The 20650-nt window shown below is 41.4% G+C and overlaps 1 protein-coding gene across 2 annotated transcripts in view; it reads right to left on the bottom strand.

Annotated features, from left to right (window-relative positions):
* Nucleotides 1-20650, bottom strand: part of ARSB (arylsulfatase B) — a 171424-nt gene that overhangs the window by 47629 nt on the left and 103145 nt on the right. The window contains exons 6-7 of one of the 2 annotated variants that reach the window (XM_041753113.1): nucleotides 14081-14151; nucleotides 12955-13298 (exon numbers count right to left, since the gene is read on the bottom strand). In XM_041753113.1, coding sequence (XP_041609047.1) covers nucleotides 13258-13298; nucleotides 14081-14151 — 112 coding nt within the window. In that variant the 3' untranslated portion in view covers nucleotides 12955-13257. Of the gene's footprint in view, nucleotides 1-12954; nucleotides 13299-14080; nucleotides 14152-20650 lie in introns of those variants that run through there. The other variant, XM_041753112.1, reaches the window with a different exon arrangement.

Below are 20650 nucleotides of genomic sequence, written 5' to 3'. Positions count from 1 at the left end.
GTGGATGAATGGATAAGGAAGATCTGGCATATATAGATTAATATTATATCTATATTTTATATATGTATTAAATATATTCAGCTATAAGAAAGAAGGAAATCCTATCATTTGTGACAACATGGATGGGCTCTGTGGACAAACACTGCATAGTATCACTTATATATGGAATCTTTAAAAACAAAAAAATTCACACTCTTAGAGTAGAATGGTGGTTCCCAGAATGGAATGTGCATAGGGGGCAGTAAATAAGGGGAAGGTGGGAAAAGTGTATAAACTTTCAGCTATAAGATGAATATTTTTGAGGATCTAATGTAAACATTGGTGACTATAGTTGATAACACCGTATATTATGTAAATGAAATTTGCTCAGAGTAGAACTCAAATACTCTCCTCTGCCCATCAAAATATAAAGCTGATAGATGATGTTAATTAACTGGATGGTGAGAATCCTTTCACAATGTATATGTATATCAAATCACTACAATGTACACTTAAATATCTTACCATTTTATTTGTCAATTATACCTCAATAAAACTGGAAAAAATCTGTAGTATATACACAATAGAATATTATTCAGCCATTAAAAAGAATAAAATCCTGTCATTTGTGACAACATGGATGAACCACAAAAGCATTCTGTTAAGTAAAATAAGTCAGACAGAGAAAGACAAATATTCTATGATCTCACTCATATATGGAGTCTAAAAAAACTGAACTCATAGTGCCAGAGAGTAGACTGATGGTTACCAGAGGTGGTACAGGTGGGGGTAGGAGAAATAGTAGCTGGTAGTCAAAAGGTACAAACTTCCAATTATAAGATGAAAAAGTTCTGGGTACTTAAAGTACATCATCATATGTAGTCTACTGTACTGTACACCAGAAAGTTATTTAAAAAGTGATCTTAAGTGGTTTCACTGCCAAAAATCCAAAAGATAAAGGTAACTATGGACGTAATGTATGTGTTAACTAACTTTACTGTGTTAATCGTTTCATAATATAAGTATATATCAAAGCATCACACTGTACACTTTAAACTTACATAATATAATATGTAATGAATATATCTCCATAAAGCTGGGAGATAAAAAGATAAATATACCCAATGCACAAATAAAACCTCTTCCATAGGGGCCAAAAAGGGGAAACATCATTCTAGTCATTTTATGAAAACAGCATTACCTTGATCAAAATATTATAATGATAATTTAAGAACTCATAATCACAGGATATTCTTATACATAAATATGAATGTAAAAATGCTGAATAAAGTATTAGAAAACTTTATCTAGCAATGCATAAACTGAATGTATCTCAAAAATGCAAATTTAACATAAAAAAATTAACAAATCAAAGGAAAAAATATCATATAGAAGCAAAGAAATTTTGTTTTTTGTTTAAAATTTTTATTTATTTATGATAGTCACACACAGAGAGAGAGAGAGGCAGAGACACAGGCAGAGGGAGAAGCAGGCTCCATGCACCGGGAGCCCGACATGGGATTTGATCCCAGGTCTCCAGGATCGCGCCCTGGGCCAAAGGCAGGCGCTAAACCACTGCGCCACCCAGGGATCCCTAAAATTTTGAAAAAATAAAACACCTATTCATAATTCAGAAAATTCTACAAACTAGGAATAGAAGGGGATATTCTTACTCTGATAGAGTATAAAAATCTATAATGAACATTATATTTAATGGTAATACTTTGAAAGCTTTCCCTCTGGGCTTGGGAATGAAACAAGGATGCCTGATATGACCACTTTTATTCAACACTGAATAAAAACAGTAATAAGACAAGAAAAAGTGAAGGGTATCTGATTAGAAAGGAACAAATTGTCATTATTCAAGATAATTTCCTTGTTGATATACAAACTCAAGAGAGTATGAGACTTAGAAATGGGGTTTAACAATATCACTAATTAGATATAAGATTGAAGGTGAAGTGAATATCCAAAATTCAACTGCATTCCTATATACTAACAACTAACAGAATTCAAAAAGAAAAAAGGACTATTTATGATAGCAACAAAACCATAAGATATGCAAAAATAAATAATAAAAAATCTTGAGAATTATAATACTTCATAGGAAGTCATTAGAGAAGATCACATCAAAGGAGAGCTATACCATGTCCATTGACAAATCGATCTATGCAAATTGATCTATGCTATGATTTGATGCAACTTCAATCAAAATCTCAACTGGTTTTTCAAGATGGTGGGCATAACCATATTGATTTTGCTATTTTTAAATTGTAAACCTACTTTGAATTCATACTATTACACTTAAGACACATTTTTAAAGAGCCAAATGTAAATGACTAAAGCTTTGTAGGACTAGAAGAAAATATAAGTGAATATTTAAACTCAAGATGAAGAACTTTTAAAATAAATAAACACAAGAATTCTACAAAATGAAAGCTTTTACTTTTTAAATTTAAAAGATATAATAAGGGGATCCCTGGGTATCTCAGTGGTTTAGCACCTGCCTTTGGCCCAGGGCATGATCCTGGAGTCCTGGGATCGAGTCCCACATCAGGCTCCCTCCATGGAGCCTGCTTCTCCCTCTTCCTGTGTCTCTGCCCCTCTCTCTCCCTCTCTCCCTCTCTCTGTGTCTCTCATGAATGAACAATTAAAAAAACAAAAGAAAAATATTTGCTACACAACAACAATATTTTAATATATAAAAGCTCTTATAGGGATCCCTGGGTGGCGCAGTGGTTTGGCGCCTGCCTTTGGCCCAGGGCGCGATCCTGGAGACCCGGGATCGAATCCCACATCAGGCTCCCGGTGCATGGAGCCTGCTTCTCCCTCCGCCTGTGTCTCTGCCTCTCTCTCTCTCTCTGTGACTATCATAAATAAATAAAAAATTAAAAAAAAAAAAAAAGCTCTTATAGATTGAAAAGAAAAATATCTTTTTCTTAACATGAGAAAAAGATAGGAATTAGTAATTATAGCCAATAAATACGAAAAATAAGCCTCGCCTCGGCAGCAATACAAAAGATCCAAATTAAATCAATAAATTATTTTATTTACAAAATTGGCAAATGTTTTGAGAAATGCTAATATAACATATAGCCAAGAATTCCACAAAATAAACATTCTCACATAGTGATGGTAGAAATATCAATTCATACAGTATTTCAGGGAAGCAACTGACCAATATATAATAAAGAATCTTCAAACTGTTTATGCCCTTTGACCTAGGAATTTTGCTTTTAGACATCATCCTCCCAAAATAATGGCTGGTCATTGCAGCTTTATTTATATTAATGAAACTTGGAAAATATATGAACACATACAAAAATAGGGTGAATGATTAAGTATTTTGCATGTTAGAATTATAGATCCAGGTCAGAGAAAGCTATACAGCCATTAATAAAATTGTTACACAAAAATTTTAAAGATGAAAAATTTCTATACTTAATCTTGCTAACAAATCAGGTAATGAAATAATATATCATAGGATCCAAATTCTGTAAGAATGTGTGACACATGGCTGTTAGTAAGCGAACAGAGCTGGGAGAGAGAGAAAACAGAAAAAAAAAAGCCATGCTAAATTATTAACATTGCTTACTTTGAGGTAGCAGGATAGTAGGATTGTGATTTTTACCTTTATCTTTGAGCTTTTCGGTATTTGTCAAAATTTCTACACAACACTCTTCTTGTGTATTACTTGTACAAGAAACAAACAGGTAGGTAGTTTCCCTCATACCAGGATCAAGTTTAGCTTCCTTAGCCTGACATACTGTCTTTATTTATTTATCCCATATTCTGCTTCCTCCTTCTCTTTGTCTGAACAGGCTTACATGTACACCCTTTTACTCACGTGCTTGTGTGTCCCAGGATTGCCTTTTCCACCTCCAGAACCCTTCATTCAGGGTTCCAGGCAAGGCTTCCTCCCCTTGGTTAACCAGCCTGAGTGACTGAACCCTCCACTCAAATACCAGCCCTCTCAACCAGACTCCATGGCAACGATCTGGTGATGAATCAAATATAGCTTGCAATGTCTCGACCGCTGGTGCCTCGCACTATTATTTGATTTTCTTTTAACTTTTTGTATGTTTTTTTCTTCTCTCCACCTAGATTATGAACTATTTTTGTCATTTTTCATCAAGTCTAGTGCAACAGAGTAGGTGTCTATGGAACACAGAATAATGGCCCCAAAGATGTCCATGTCCTAAGCCCCAGAGCCTGTGAACCGGTTGGGTTTCAGAGCCTAAGAGAATTAAGGTTGCAGATGGAGGTAAGGTTGCTAATCAGCTGACCCTCAAATAGGGAGATTAGCCTGGATTACCCAGGTGGGCCTAATGTAATCACAAGAGTCCTTAAAAAGTGGCACAGGTCAGAAGAGGTGTGATGACAGAAATAAGGATTGTGTTGTAAGGACTCAACTAACTCTTCATCGCTGGCTTTGAAGACGGAGGAAGAGGGCACCGACCAAGCATGGGGGGTAGTCTCCCCAGGTTGGAAAAAGCAAGGACATGGATTCTCCCCTAGAGCCTCTAGAGAGGAATACAACCCTCTTTGTTCAGTGAGATCCATGTCTGACTTTTAACTTACAGAATTGTAACATGAATTTGTGTGGTTTTAAGTCATTAAGTTTATGGTAATTAGTTCCAGCAGTGATAGAAAATTAATACAGTGTTAAATATTATTTTCCTTCATTTATATTTAAATCAAGAAAGATAAAGCCAAAGTTATTAAAATAATGGACACATTTAAGACTATGCTTTTTGAGGAAATCTATCCTAATCCCCCAAACGCCTCTCATTATATCTTTATTTCTCTTTAATATTTATGTATTCAATTGACATCATTTATCATTTGTTGCTACTTCTTTTATTGCTGTGTTAATATCATTTCCTAGGCACACAGTTTTTCCTCTCATTCAAAAGGCTCTTCAGAAGTAGAGGCCATGTATTCACTCCCTAGGTATTTGGGGCCGGAGGTAACAAATGCCTGATTACTAACATCTTACATTATAGATTACTTAAGGGAGACCATGTACTCAGTTTTCTTCTCAGAGATGTTTTTTAAAGTTTTATTTCAGTCTTATACATTAACACCCTCAAGCCCCTAAAAAAATCTGTCCAGATTAGTAAATATTTAGAAAGGGGATCTACTATACTTTAATTCCATTGGATATGTCCCACATAATGTAGTGAGGTTTTAGGTTTTTCCAAACTTTTATGGTTGACTATTTCAAGAAAGGCATGCGTATTTATCCTTAGAGATTGTAAGGCTGGGGAGTTGAGGTAGGAAGATGTCTGGTCCAGGAGAGGGGAGAAAAAACAAAGTCTGGACATCCTGGAATCCTGAACAGACCTGAATCCTGGGCAGGCTCCAGTGTGGAGGAGGGACTGTATGGAAGGTAAAGTCTATACCATTCTGTCAAAATCAGCATAGACCTTCAAATCCACTGAAATTACTAGCCTACTCTTGGAAGCCATTGTTAAAATTTCTAGGCTGTACCAGAATTAAGGAAAAGCAAGCAAATAAGTAAGTGGTCAGTTGGAAATGAGAGGATTTGGCATCATTGTAACCCCAGGGGGAAAAATAAAAGCTGATGCATAAATGGAGTTCTGGGCAAGTAAGTGCATGGTGTGGTGGGGAGGGCAACTCAGGGAGGCAGCTGGCCCTGGCCACATGGCCTTCTCCCAGAGGCAGGGCCAGCCCCAGCCCTTCGAATTGCTTCTGTTATCTGGCCCTGGGAAGCCTTAAAAAAGTTGCTTACTCTGATTTCTCCAAACATAAAATTGGGGCAGTGGGATTTGCCATTTCTGTGTAGCCCAGGCCTGTGGTGAGGATTAATTAGTGTTTTTAAAGGGCTGTGGGTTTGGTGTGGTTTATTTATTTTCTCAGGATGAAAGCCAGTATGCCAGCACCAAGTGTTAACAGCAAAGGTTTGATGTATGTTACTTGAGATGCACTGTGTGAAGTGGGGTGGATGGGATATGAGGCTTGTGGGACTGCCTTTGGCATCAAAGAGGCCACATTTCCAAACACACTTTAGTGCTCCCCAAAGTGAAGGAGGCAGCAGAAAAACCTTTGTAAATTAAAAAGGGACAAGGTCACCCAACTTTAGGCTCTGCAACCGAGGGCATGTACCAACCTATACCGAGGAACATTTGATGAGCTGCTAAAGACAAATATTAGCAAGTAGAGAAAACACAAAATTCTGCTAACTTTGTGACAAGCTGCAAAATGAGCTCCTAAATTCGATAAGGAGAAAGAATGCCAGCAGAGGCTGAGCCCATCTCAGGCTGGTGGTGGAGGAGCATGCTCGCATGCTCGTCTCACCACCACAGTACAGGTGGGCATGGGGGCAAGGCACCCAGCTCCCATTCACCAGACACCCGGCAGCCTTCCAGATGGGCCGGTCTCACAGGAACCCTCCGGGCTGGTTTTCAAAGTTAAATCTTTATGGCTTTATTCCTGATTATGGAAGTGCTCATTACTGAAACTTAAAACTGAAGAAATGCATAAAACAAAAAGTGCAGACACACGCACCCCCCCCCAATCTCTGCAGCCAGAACAGAATCCCTATGAACTATTGTTGTGACATATGTACAAGACACAGATATAATCGTTCTCAACTTATAGGCGATGAAACGGGTAACTCAAAGGACTTATCCACAAGCTTACAGGAAATAAGTCAAAACTAGAATTCGAACCCAGACTTTCGACACCTGGGAACTCTGCATGTCCCAGCAGGCTACACACCCTGTCCACACCCTTTTCTCTCATCCCACCACCATCTTGCAGTGCAATTACTACAAGGCGCTACGGGACTTGCATAACTAGCTCTGCACACAGAAGCTGCTGTTATCCACAGTCAGGTTGTACCTCAAACTGCAAGCTAGTATTATGGCTAGACCTATTTTTCCAGCCACATTTAAGTGCATAATGCTCCAGTGACAACTGAGATGATTATAACACAGATCTGGGCCATCCTTTTTGCCCAAATCCCATGCAGAACAGAAAATATAGAGACTCCTGAAATTAGGAGGGTATGGCTCTTATGTGAGGCCTGAATCTGGAAAGCCCTGAATTCCAGGTCATTTATTAGCAATGTGTGGCCAATGCCTCCGTTTCTCTTTCCTGATTATAAAGAGGGTGGATGAACTGAATGCCTTCTAATTTCTGGTTTTCTATGTAATGATGAACAATCTCCTCATCAAGAGGTGGTGGGCCTCATGCATCCCATCTAACTTTTTGTTTTGTTTTGTTTTTTCCATCTAACTTTTAAAATTCTGCTCTATGTGGAATTTCAGGCTGACGAATGAAAAGTTGCTTCTGGATTGCTACTTCACAAGTATACCCAGAAAAAAACTAAGTGCTTTGAAAATGAAGTATAATATTATTGCTCTTGCTAGATTTATTCTAATGAAATGAGTGGGTGATAGCCAACTTCAATGATGAATTTATTAGCATGCATTTTCAGTGTGGGCAAATCTCTGCAACAAAAGATATTGAGAGGCGCCCCAGGTGGCTCAGTCGGTTAAGCATCCAACTTTTGATTTTTGCTCAGGTCGTGATCTCAAGGTTGTGAGATTGAGCTCCACTGGCATTGGCCTCGGAGCTACGCTTGGAGCCTGCTCGAGATTCTCTCTCCCTCTCCCTATGCCCCTCCTCTAAAAAGGGGGGAGGGTAATTGAGAGAGTTATTGATGAAATCTTCCCCTCCTTGGAACTTACAGCTCTGGATGGGGGAAACACAGGAATATAAATATCTGCGATATGAAGTAGCAGTGTCCTAAGATGCTCCAAAGAAGCTCAAGAGTCTCAAGTTTGGAGGAGGAGGGATGTGAACAGGTCCTTAGAGAAGTGTCAGAAAAGCACAGGAAGATGAATGACAGTGGCCAAAGGTGGGCACTGCAATAGGGCTGAGGGCTCATGCAAGCTGAATGAGGGGGGAGGCTGTCGCTGGGGGGCTCAGGCATCTGCATGTGGCTGTGGGCAGCTGGGGAGCAACGACAGCTGTCAGGCAGGGAAGCAAGATGCTGTGTCCACGGCTTCTTCCAGACCAGCTTCTAACAAAACTGAAAGTCTAACTGATCTCCAGTCCCTGCATCAGTCCCTAGCATGTCATACCTGCTGAATAAAATACCTCAGAACTGGATTGAATGTTGCTCTAAAGAGGAAACGGAGCAGCTCCCAGCCTGCAAACCTGGACAACTCTTAGATCTCGTGTATTGAATTGGCAATTTTACCACAGAAAATGAGTGTGTGAGAGAGAGGGAGGGAAAGACTGTTCTTTCACTCTGTAATCAAGAGCAGAAATAACGTCTCATTATAACCTTTAAAGAAAGGAGGCCTTTTAAATGAAATAGTAGAAAAGCTGTACAGAATCACTTTGAAGACTTGGCCTTTGGTGGTGCGGAAAATGCTAACATCTGTCCATGCCCTTCATCTATGATCAAGCTTCTACCAGAAGAATCTGAGTGCTTTGTATGCATGCATGTGTCAGGTGTATATGTCTACACTGCATGACCGGATGTATGTGAGAATTCTAAGGAGACACAGAATGTCACGTCTGACTGCTGAGGTGAGTTGTGGTTTCAGATGGCATAGGCTCGTTCCTTCAGGACAGTGCCTGTCAAGGCTGGTTACTGCGGGATGGCTGCATATATTTTCTCTAAGGCAAGCTAACTCCTTTGAAATTATTTCTCCTCATGGTCTTGAGGCATGCTGGCCAGAACCTAAGGGAGTCTGGATCTGGTGCTCCTCAGAAGCACGTTGTTGAGCTGGACTCACACCTGCTGGATCTCAAGGCCTAACTTGGATCTCGACTGCTCTCTGCCACTTAAGATAGTTCTGGGCTTCCCATAAATGAGCTTAAATGGCATCATCCCAGTCCCTTGGGTTCTCACAGGCCTCCTTCACTGACTACCCTCTACTGCTTGAGAAGGACATTGAGTCAAGGTCAGCCTGCTAGAAAGAAATATTTCAAAGACCTGAGGAATAACTCATTCTTAGGATCTATTCTTAGAGAGGAAGGAGGGAAGAGAAAAAAGGTAGCATCTGAATGGAGACCAGAACACATCTGTCCAAGGTTACCTCGGAACAAAGCCTCTAAAGATGAATAAAAGGCTTACTCAAAGCACATAGGAAAGCAATTACAGCCCACACGTCTGACACTGGTCATGGGGGTGAGGGGTGAGGTGGAGATGAAAGCATTGGCAGATTTGGGGCCCTGAGAGGACAGTGACCAATGAAACAAGGCAAGGGAACTTGCCAGGAAGGGAACAGAAAGTTCTAGAAGAGTAAGAAGCAGCAGTGCCCTGGACTCACAGGGGAAGTCAGGCTGGGCCAAGTACAAAGGAAGCGACTTTATAAATATGTATGTTTGTGTCTCAAGGAGGTCTAGAGAAAGGATGGAAGAAAGGGAGGGAAAACTCTCCCATCACCCCTGCTGGCTGATACTGTCAATGCAGTGGGGGAGTGAGAGTGGGCATTTATAAACTGGACCAGCAGTTTCAAGCAGCTGTAGATGATAATGTTAATGGTCACCAGGCACTTCCTAATCTTAATTAGATTATTTTTATTTAGGAACAAAATGTAAGATGCAAGTTCAGGGATCAAGAGGTGGGTGTGAATTGCCATCTGGAGGTACTTTTAGGTTCAGGGAAGGCTAAGAGACAGGGAGACAATGGCTTTCAGCTGTTGATCTATTAACATTCATTAACAAGTATTTATGGAGAAATTGCTATGATGCAGGCTCCGTGCTATGCACTGGGGATATGGCAATAAATGAAAAAGATACAGACCCGGTCCTCAAGAATTTCTATGCTTTTTTTTTTTTTTTTTTTGGTTTTGCATTTTTCATTCATTTTTAATTGTGGTAAAATAAATATGAAATATACCATTTTAACTGTTTTTAAATGTACAGTTCAGTGGCATGAAGTACATTCACACCTTTGTGTAACCTTCATCACATCCACCCACAGAACTCTTTCCATCTTGCAAAATTGAAACTATACCCATTAAACACTAATTCCCCATCTCACCCCCTCCAGCCTCTGGCAGCCACCAGTCTACTTTCTGTCTCCAAATTTTGACTATACTAGGGACCTCATGTAAGTGGAATCATGCAGTACTTGGTCTTTTTGTGACTGGCTTATTTCACAATGTTCTCAAGGTTCATCCGCATTGTAGCATGTGCCAGAACTTCCTTCCTTCTTTTTTTTATTTATTTATTTATTTTATTTTATTTTTTTATTTTTTTAAACATTTCTTTTTTTTCTTTTTTTTATTTATTTATGATAGTCACACAGAGAGAGAGAGAGGCAGAGACATAGGCAGAGGGAGAAGCAGGCTCCATGCACCGGGAGCCGGACGTGGGACTCGATCCCGGGTCTCCAGGATCGCGCCCTGGGCCAAAGGCAGGCGCTAAACCGCTGCGCCACCCAGGGTTCCCAACTTCCTTCCTTCTTAAGGCTGAATGGTAGCCCATCGTATGTGTAGACTACATTTTGTTTAGTAGTCATCCCACCGACAGTGCAATCCCATTTTATATTCCCACCAATAGTGCAGAAGTGTTCAAATTTCTCCACATCCTCACCAATGCTTGTTGTCTTCCTTCCTTTGTTCTTTCTTTAGATAGTAGCCATCTGAATGAGTGTGATCTGTGGTTCTTTGAGTCTGTTCATGCTTTACTGCACAATCTCTGGGTCTCTGGGAAACCCTATAACCTCTGGTGTGTGCTTGTGTCTGTCTCAGGCTTTGGGGAATAACTTTATTATTCATACTCAATCCACAATATACCACGGGTATGTGGCCATGAAAAAAAGCCCCAAACTCACCAGCAGGAAGGGCCTCTGGGGGCACCCTGTGCTCCTGGAATAAGAGGAAGGTGGTAGAGTTGCTAAATCCCTAAAGGCCAGCTTCTGAGGGGATGTATATTACCTAGAAGGCAGGGCTCCCCTGGGAAACATCTAATGCCTGTTCCTCTGATTCATTATAGGAGGAGACATTGGTCCACAACCCCCAACGAGACCCACTGAAGGGGAGGAGGGAGATGGAGAAGTGGATCAATGCAGTGATGTGTTAGAACAGGGATCAGAAAAGTGGGCAGGATGTAGTTATAATGAAATCCTACAATTCTAATTACCCTAGCACTTAAAAGATTTCTCACATTTTCACTTATATTTATCTATTCACAACCATGCCTTTGGTTACATCACTGCTCATTAATGAACACAGGGTGGAAAGGGTGAGAAACTGAGTCAGCAGCTTTGCTCCTCTGAGATCCTCTATGCAGAGACCCACAGAATGTTGAAGCTGGAAGGGACTTCAGACATCTTTTAATTCAATCTTCACTTCATAGGTGAGGAAACTGGTGAAGTGGCTTTTGGGAAGGAAGAAGTAAAACACCACCCTCTTGTGCTATAAGTAAGGACAATCTGAGAAGTACTGGAGTTAGAAACCAAAGAAATAGTTCTGTGATAACACTGACTCGATGCTCAATCTGCAATTTATACTCGAGATTGGCCGCAGTATGATTTCATGCCATAAAGCCTCTAGAACATACTCACAAAACATTCTACAAAAGTGATTCACAGACTTGCTTGTTGTCCTATAAATACATATTTTCTTCTTGGTGGATTTTATTCCACCCCCAAATTTAACTGCATAGAAAAGGAAATGAGCTTGTATCATCCTCCTGTGAAGGAACAGGCCCCCCAGAGAGAGCTTCCCTTTTTTCAGCTTCTGCTGCACAGTGGATTAAAATGAATATCAAAATTGGGGAGAGAAGTCCAAGGTGTTGTGCATGTGTGAGGAAGAGGGGCATTTTCCTAGTTGCAGGCGGAGACAGAAATGAAAGCCCTGTTTCTGTGGACCAGCAGTGAATGCGGTTCTATGTCAATGCCAATGCTGGACAGTGTCCTTCATTACAAGCAGGAGTCAGAGCAAGAGTCCCTTGTGGGCAGGGAAGGCCAACAGAGAGGGCTGGAGTGGATTTCGAGGAGGGGGTTGCAGGCAGCAGAAAGCCAGAAAATGTCCCTGAATTTGGAACAGCAGTAAAGAGTCATTGTAAGTCCGTCATTTAGCCTGTGGGAAACTGAGTCCAGGAAAAGGAGGGACTTGCTTATAATCTATGGGTGGCAAAACTAAAACCATTCTCTATTCTGAGTTCCATGACCTCCTTAACTTTTATACTGGAGAAACAAGGTGTCTGTGTGGGGATTGAGCTGGGGCACTACGGGGAAGGTAGCGAAACCCACAGCAGGTTGACTAGGAACCCTGCAGCAAGCAGTACTGTGACTGGGTTATGCAGAAATCTAGAATTTAAACTTACTTTCTTTCTTTCTTTCTTTCTTTCTTTCTTTCTTTCTTTCTTTCTTTCTTCTTTCGAGCAATAGCACGCAATCACGAGTGGAGGGTGGGGGCACAGAGGGAGAGGGAGAGAGAGAACCTTAAGCAGACTCCATGCTCAGCAAGGGCCCAACATGGGGCTTGATCTCACGACCCTGAGATCATGACTTGAGCCACCACCAAGACTGAGACACTTAACCAAATGAGCCACCTCGGCACTTCCCACCAGCCCCATTTCAAAACCTCATGTGTATTTTATACTTGCAGCACATCTCAATTCACAATTAGCTACATTTCAGGTGTTCAATAGCCACACACGGCTAGTGGCTACCACATAGACAAGTGGCTACCATTGCCTCTCTCACTGACAAAAGTTACTCCAACGGAAATATCAATTTCTCCATGCTATAGCCATCCTGACCTGCCTCAGGCCCTTTCCTTTCCGAATTTAAAATTAAAAGTGCTTCCACTTTTGTCCTAATTCTATCCCAACATTCCTCCATTAGTCTTCAAGTAATCATCACTGAGGGCCTACCCCATGCTGAGTATTTGTGTTAACTTGTGAGGATGAAAGATAAATAAGGCATAGACCTTGACTTCCAGGAGCTCTCAGCTTCATGGGAAATGAAGGCACATATAAGGGAATTGGCTGAAGGCTTTATGCACACCCATACAAAAGGATGCTGAAGAAGGACTTTCTGGGGTTCCAAGAAGCATTCACATATATGGGACATTTGTGTTGAGTTTTAAGGGATAAAGAAAAATTGTGGAAGTGCAAGAAAAGGTGTTGAAGCTACAGAGAAAAGCATATTCAAGACAAAATATGACAATTTACATGCTTAGAAAGGGTAAGTGTCTCACAGGGCAAGGAGGGGCTGGATGCAGCTGGCGGAGCAAGTGGTCCTCTAGTGCTCCCTGCCACACAACCGCCGTCAGGTTGTCATCTGAGCAGGGAAATCCTGGGGCCGGTTGTGCCACAGACTGGAGAGGACAAAGAAGTAAGGAAAGCCTGAACAATGGAATAAGTGAGTGAAGGGGCCCTATGTCTAGAAAGGAGGGGATGTGAGCACCTAAGGGAATGAAAGGAATTGAAGAGCACTGTTTTCTGAAGAGTCTTGAGATGAGGCTTGAGGGGGGAGGCTGGACAAAGGGCCTAAGAGTTAAGGCTTTCCAGATGCAAACTCACTAGGCTAGGGTTCTTGGGGCCACTAGCCTAGTATATGCGCCAGACCTGTTATACAGGCCTGTTGTGATCTAAGAGAATAAATGGCCTCTTTCTCTGAAGAATTAATGGGGCTACTATGGCTTAACTTAGGCAGGAGATAGTCCAGCCAAATGGCTTCCCCGATTGGTAGGTAAGTCACACCTCTGAGATGTAGCAGGTGCTGGGCAGCATATGGCCAGCTCCGTCAGAGGACATGGCGGCTTATCTGACCTTGGGTTTCCTGGAAGAAGACTCTGGGGTTGTCATGTGAGAAGAGGGCAACAACAGGATGTTCCTGTTGAATGTGAGCAATGAGCAGGAGTCTCTGAGGTCCTATGGCAAAGCTGAGGTAGGGAGCTGAAATGGCTCGAAGCTAGTAAGTGGCAGAGCCAAGAACAGCACCAAAGCCAGTGAGGTCAGTACAACAGGTGTCGTGGAGACTGTTTATCCTGACAGCAAACCCAAGTGGAAAAGGAGAAAGCAAGGCTGAAGACACACCTGGCAACACAAATGGCTTTGCTAAAGAAATAAGTTTAGTAGCCATAAATGAGGTACTCACATGGTGAAATATCCACAAAGTTGGGGTCGATATTATGCAGCAGCTCCATTCTGGGGGACGGGCTTCCTTCGCTAGAAGAGAATTTTTTACGAAACGTTAGTTTCCTCTCAAATTAATATGATGACTTTCAATACTTCCCTTCCTTGTACTTCCAGGAAATAACAAACTTGCCAGTTAACAACTTTGTCACAAATTCAGAGATCTCTAAAATCTGTAGTCGGTGCATCTTTAATTCATCATTATTTGTCTACATTATAGATAGCAATGAGTGAACATCTGTCAGTGTCACACATATGACAATTTAAAAATAAGAATCCTGTGACCCTTTGCAATAAACGATGTGGCTGTATTTATACATGACCATTCTTCACAAAGGGGAAATGAGAACTCAAGTCATTCTGTGTAGACTTCACATCCACCATTCACAGGGAGATGAGGAAAGAACACCTACCAGGCTGGCGGCATCAATACTACAATCACAACCTACATTAGTGGTGAAAGGAAACTTAGGGATCACAGTCCAACTTTTTATATTATGAGTAAAGAGACACAAAGTTATTGGCCAAATATTAGATCATATGACTCTCAAAATGGTGTTCTTAAAAAATTGGGAGTATCGGGGCGCCGGGATGGCTCAGTCGGTTAAGTGTCTGACTCTTGGTTTTGGCTCAGGTCATGATCTCACAGTCATGGGACTGAGTCCTGCGTTGGGCTCTAAGCTCAGTGAGGAGTCTCCTTCAGTTTCTCTTTCCCTCTCCCTCCCACCCACTCTCTCTCTTAAATAAATAAAATCTTAAGAAAAAATTGAGAGCATTAGCATCACCACATATATGTGAGATGTGCATGGTTTTGCTAGTATAGACCCAGCCTTATGTAAAAAACAATTGCAATTGTTGGGAGAGTCCTAAGGACTGCCTGATAACCCAACTAAAGGCTGGAAAGTACTGTTAACACTGTAAGATTTGTATACACCTGAAAAACCATTAAGGACCCTGATGTAACCAAGAGGACATGTTTTCAGGCAACCCAATGCCCACATTTAAAATTACATGTAGTTGTCTACGGCAGTAGCTTGGGATTTCAAGGTCCATAAAATTTCAAAAAATCTGGGTTGTGATCGGCAATGTTGTTTTTGCCAAGTAAAACAAATTTTTAAATAAAGTTTAACTAATTAAAAAAATCCCAAACTTCTACTACCATCATCGTTATATTATAAAATAAAGATAATCTTTTTTTAAGGGGGGGCAGAGCACAGAGAGAGAGAGAAACTTAGCAGGCTCCATGCCCAGTGTGGAGCCCGACTTGGGGCTCAATCTCCCAACCTTGAGATCATGAACTGAGCTGAAATCGAGTCAGACGCTTAACCGACATAGCTGCCCAGGCACCCCTAAAATAAAGATTATAACAGCAAAAATGGTAAGAAGAATATGATCTCAGAAAAACACGACAGCTCTTCAAATTGGACGTGTTTAACTTTAGTATTCTATCAGATGTCCTGGTTCTCTCTACTCCATAAAACTTGCTAACTAGAGAAAGGGAGGGAAATACACAGGGATGCCTCTAGTCCTGGGGGCACAGGAGGCAGCACTGTTGGGGAGGGGGGGGCATATTTCCCAGGACTCTTCTCATTTTCTTCGAGGCAACTATCTGATTGTCCTGGAGACTGTCAACCAGTCCAAAATGACAGGATTTGTTTCCAGAAGCTCTGAAACCAAGAAGGGATGATTAGCAAACAAAATGGGGAATGTGAGAAAATCTAAACAAGTTGATGATGTCTAATTCATCGGTTTAATGTAAACAGAGTTAAAATAGCAAGTAAGTCAGAAGGGGAAATCAGAATGAATGCATTTTATAAAGTCTTCATATTGTTCAGAAGAAGTTATCACTATTGATGAAATTTAGATTTAGCTAAGTAAAATTTGCATGTTAAAATTTTAAGGTAACTTAAAATAAAGATAGAATTTTTCTGGACTACAGAAAAACAAAACAAAATTCATTCAATTCAAAGGAATACCCCAAAATTTCAGGGCTAAAATATAGTACATAATCCCTTGTCCTTAAAAAGCATGTTCACTGGAATATCCCAAAGCATTAGGCATTGGATTTAAAAAATATATTTTTTAAATAAAGGATTTAAAAAAAATATTTCATTTATTTATTCATGAAAGACACAGAGAGAGGGGCAGAGACATAGGCAGAGGGAGAAGCAGGCTCCATGGAGGGAGCCCAACGTGGGACTCGATTCTGGGACCCCAGGATCCTGCCCTGAGCCAAAGGCAGATGCTCAACCACTGAGCCACCCAGGCATCCCATAAAGGATATTCTTCTAATGACTTTTTTAAAAAAGATTTTTTAAATTTATTTATTCATGAGAGACATAGAAAAAGAGAGAGGCAGAGACACAGGCAGAGGGAGAAGCAGGCTCCATGGAGGGAGCCCGATGTGGGATTCAATACCGGGACTCCAGGATCACGCCCTGGGCCGAAGGCAGGCGCTAAGCCACTGAGCCACCCAGGGATCCCCTCTTTTAATGACTTTTAAAAAGAAAGAGTTTCTCTGTTATGATATTCATTCATTTATATTTTTTGCTTTATTCAAAAGAGCCACAGATATTTCAAAATAAGGACACTTAAAAGAAGAGATGACATTTGGAATACTAGAGTCCATGAGTAATCCTGGTGATGGATTATTTGCTGGGAAAAATCTTCACAAGCAGACTCACCATGATGCAAACAGGAACAAAAACAACAACAACAACAAAAACCAACCAGTTCTCTTAAGTATGTTGTGATACTACTTCTTATTTTTTATTATTTATTTATTTTGTGATATTACTTTTTAAAATGTAGTAATCAGAATATTTGGATAAGGATGTGGTTAAGGATATGAGGCAAGAAGGAAGACACAGTATGTGATTAGTGATTAAAACAATGACTAAAAGCCCTTAGTCACGCCAGGTTATTAAATAAATCAAGGAAACCAAGTGTACTTGAATAAAATACCATAAATCTCAGGTTACTCCACCTCAAAATATAAAAAGTTGTTAAAATCTTGGATAAGCCCATGTACCATTCCCTGGAGCTAGCCTTTTGGAAAATGATGGATTTTAGAAATATTTCTGGATGGATTTTTTAGAAAGATGCATACCTACATGGGAAGTAATTATGGAAATATGGGAAAATATACACTAAACTGTTAACTGGAGTGGACAGAGGGGTAGGGTAAGATTATAGAGGGCTTTCGACTTCTACAACTAGCATTATTGTAATCAAGAAAAATTTAAGACTTTTAATTAATATTTTAATTAAAATTAATATTTTATTTATTTTCTTTAGGGGGAACAGAGGGAGAGAGACTCTTAAGTAGGCTATGCACTCAGGGCTCCATCCCATGACCCTGGGATCACCACTGGGGCTGAAATCAAGAGTTGTTCTCTCAACTGACTGAGCCACCCAGGTGTCCCAAAATTTAAGATTTTTTTTTAAAGGAGTATATAATTTGTAAAAATTTAAGGTCCCACAAACACAACATTTAAAAATATAACAAGGGGAAAGTTTGGATATTTTACAGAGTTTAGGAACTTAAAGAGAGGAAAACTACCCATACTAGGATGTGCATATAGTATTTAAATACATTAACCTTGGAGTGTAATTGCATTCTAACCACTCAGAAACTATCGCCCTGAATGGGGGTGTAACTCCCTCAGGAGTCGGACAACTCTGTAAGTTTAAGAACAGAATTGCCTCGGGCACCTGGTGGCTCAGTCTGCTAAGCAACAGGACTCCTGATCTCAAGGTTCAAGCTCAGGTGTTGGGCTCATGCTAGGAGTGGAGGGAAAAAAAAAAAGAACAGGATTGCCTTTACCGAAAGGGAGAAAATGTCCTATTAGGTCACAAGGTTCTCAAGTCTCACTACTAAAGCCTTTTACTTTTCTTTCAGTAAAGGTTACAGGGTCTCAAAGCCCGAGATGGAAGGGATGAAGGAAGGGATGGTGGGGAGGAAGGGGAGGAGGAAGGAGGAGGAAAAGGCAGGGGAGGAGGAAGAAGCGGGGAAGGCCTGTGGGTTCTCTTTAAGCTCTGTGCTGCACCAAGGTCCTCCCCAGATCCACCTGGGGAGCTGCAGAAACCCCATACACAGTGGGCTGCGCAGCGGGGGCACTGACTGCTGCTGGGGGCGTGTGCACTCAGGTGGTGGGGGGGCGACAGGACCACAGGGGAGCAGGGGCTGAAGGGGGATCTCAAAGACCACCAGCTCCCCGGTACTGCGTCGGGAATCTTGGAGAGTCCTGATTGCCAAGTGACCACCAAGGGCAGGGAGACGATGGTCATTGGAGAGCGGTGGCCCATTACTGGCGACACCTGAAGGGAAGCATAAACACCCCGACCCCACTCAGCTCCCCCTGTCGAGGTAGGAATTCAGTTTCCCAGGGCTGAGCAACTGGACACCAGCACTCCGGCTATTGGGGAAAAAAATCCACCACCCTGATAATAAGCTAACATTCTCTTTATAGACTAAAAGTTCAACAGGAAGGCACCTATTTTCAATGCAGTTTAAGAACTCACAAATCCACAGTCACCTAAATTTGAGGAGTCTCCAGTGATCATACAAAAGGTTTGTATCTGGATGGAAAAATGCTTAGTCTTTTTTTATCTTTTCCTTTTCCTGTGTCTTTTTTTTTTTAAAAAAATTATTTATTTATTAGAAAGAGAGAGAGAGAGAAAATGAGTGATGGGGAGAGAGACAGGGAGAGTGAGAAGCAAACTATTCAATGCACGATACACGACTGGGTCCCAGGACCCAGGATCGTGACCTGAGCCAAAGGCAGACCTTAACCACTGAGCCCCCCAGGAGCCCCCCTGTGTTTTTTTAGAGCAAACCTTTTCTGTGGTCATACTGCCATTCCTCTACACCCCTGGACATTTTTGTCACCAATAATCTTTATTTTTTATGCATGCTCTTCCATGTTTTTATGTATTTATTTTTTTAACTATCATCTCTTCTCTTCACCATTAAATGTCCCCAAACAGTATTGTTACACCAGTTCTTCTCACTTTGCCTCGCATTAGAATCACCTGAGGAGGGACGCCTAGGTGGCCCAGGGCCTGATCCTGGAGATCCAGGATCGAGTCCCGCGTTGGGCTCTGCATGGAGCCTGCTTCTCCCTCTGCCTGTGTCTCTGCCTCTCTCTCTGTGTCTCTAATGAATAAATAAATAAAATCTTTAAAAAAAAAAAAAAAAGAATTGCCTGAGGAGTTTTTCAAATCCAGATGCTCAGGGCACCTGGCTGGCTCAGTCAGTGGAACACGAGACTCTTGATCTTGGGGTTGTGGGTTCGAGTCCCACATTGGGTATACAGATTACTTAAAAATAAAATATTAAAAAAATAAGATAAAATCCAAATGCTCAGGCTGTCCCTCATAACCAGAAAGGTCACCAGGGGTAGAACCCAGGTGTTCATATTGTTTTAAACTCCCAGGTGAATCTGATATGCAGCTTAGAGGCACTGGGTTGTGACCACTGCTCTGGAGCACAGCTGTTCACTTTCAGGTACTACTACTAGGTCACCAGGAGACTTTTCTTTTTTCTTTTTTTTTTAGAGCAAGGCAGAGACAGAGAAAGAGCATACATGCAGAGGATCATGAGCTGGGGCAGAGAGGGGCAGAGGCAGAGGGAGAGGGAGCATCCTAAGCAGGCTCCAGCTTCAACTCTGAGCCTGACAGCCAGATCATGACCTGAGCCAAAATCCAGCGTCTCACACTCAACCAACTGAGCCACCCAGGCAACCCACTAGAAGGTCTTGTTAAACTGTGGATTCTGATTTCCTTGAGCTGGTGAAGCCAGGAATCTCTAACAGGTTCCGGGTAGTACTGTTGCTGCTGCTCTGAGGACCACACTTTAAGTACCAATATTAGAGGAGGTCTCCTGGAGTCCTCTTACATGGGACCAGAACTCTTTTGAAGTTTCCTAAATTAGAAACTCATTTAGTTTAGACCTTCTTCTAGAGCAGTGATTCTTCACCTTCTACACAAAGCAGTCATCCGGGGAGCTCTGAAAACTACTGACGCCATAAGAGAGTGTTCTCGTTGACATGCACTTCAGCCTGGGCATGCAGATGTATAAAAGCACCCATGCTAATTTTCTTAAAATTAACTTTATTAAAATACAATTTACAAATGATACAATTCACCCACTTAAAGCGTAGACTTAAATGTTTTTAGTGTATTCAGAGTTGTATGACCATCAACACAATTTAATTTTAAATTATTTTTCGGGATCCCTGGGTGGCGCAGCGGTTTGGCGCCTGCCTTTGGCCCAGGGCGCGATCCTGGAGACCCGGGATCGAGTCCCACATCGGGCTCCCGGTGCATGGAGCCTGCTTCTCCCTCTGCCTGTGTCTCTGCCTCTCTCTCTCTCTCTGTGACTATCATAAATAAATAAAAAATTAAAAAAAAAAAAGTGGTAAATTATTTTTCTCCCCTGCTAAATAAAAACTGTGCACCCACTAGCAGCTACCCTTCAGTTCGTCTCTCCCTACCCTCTTTGCAGCCCAAGGCAATCACTAATCTACAG

This window comes from Vulpes lagopus, chromosome 4, assembly GCF_018345385.1.
Source record: "Vulpes lagopus strain Blue_001 chromosome 4, ASM1834538v1, whole genome shotgun sequence".
NCBI classification, from domain to species: domain Eukaryota; kingdom Metazoa; phylum Chordata; class Mammalia; order Carnivora; family Canidae; genus Vulpes; species Vulpes lagopus.
This window is presented reverse-complemented; position numbering and strand designations above follow the sequence as displayed.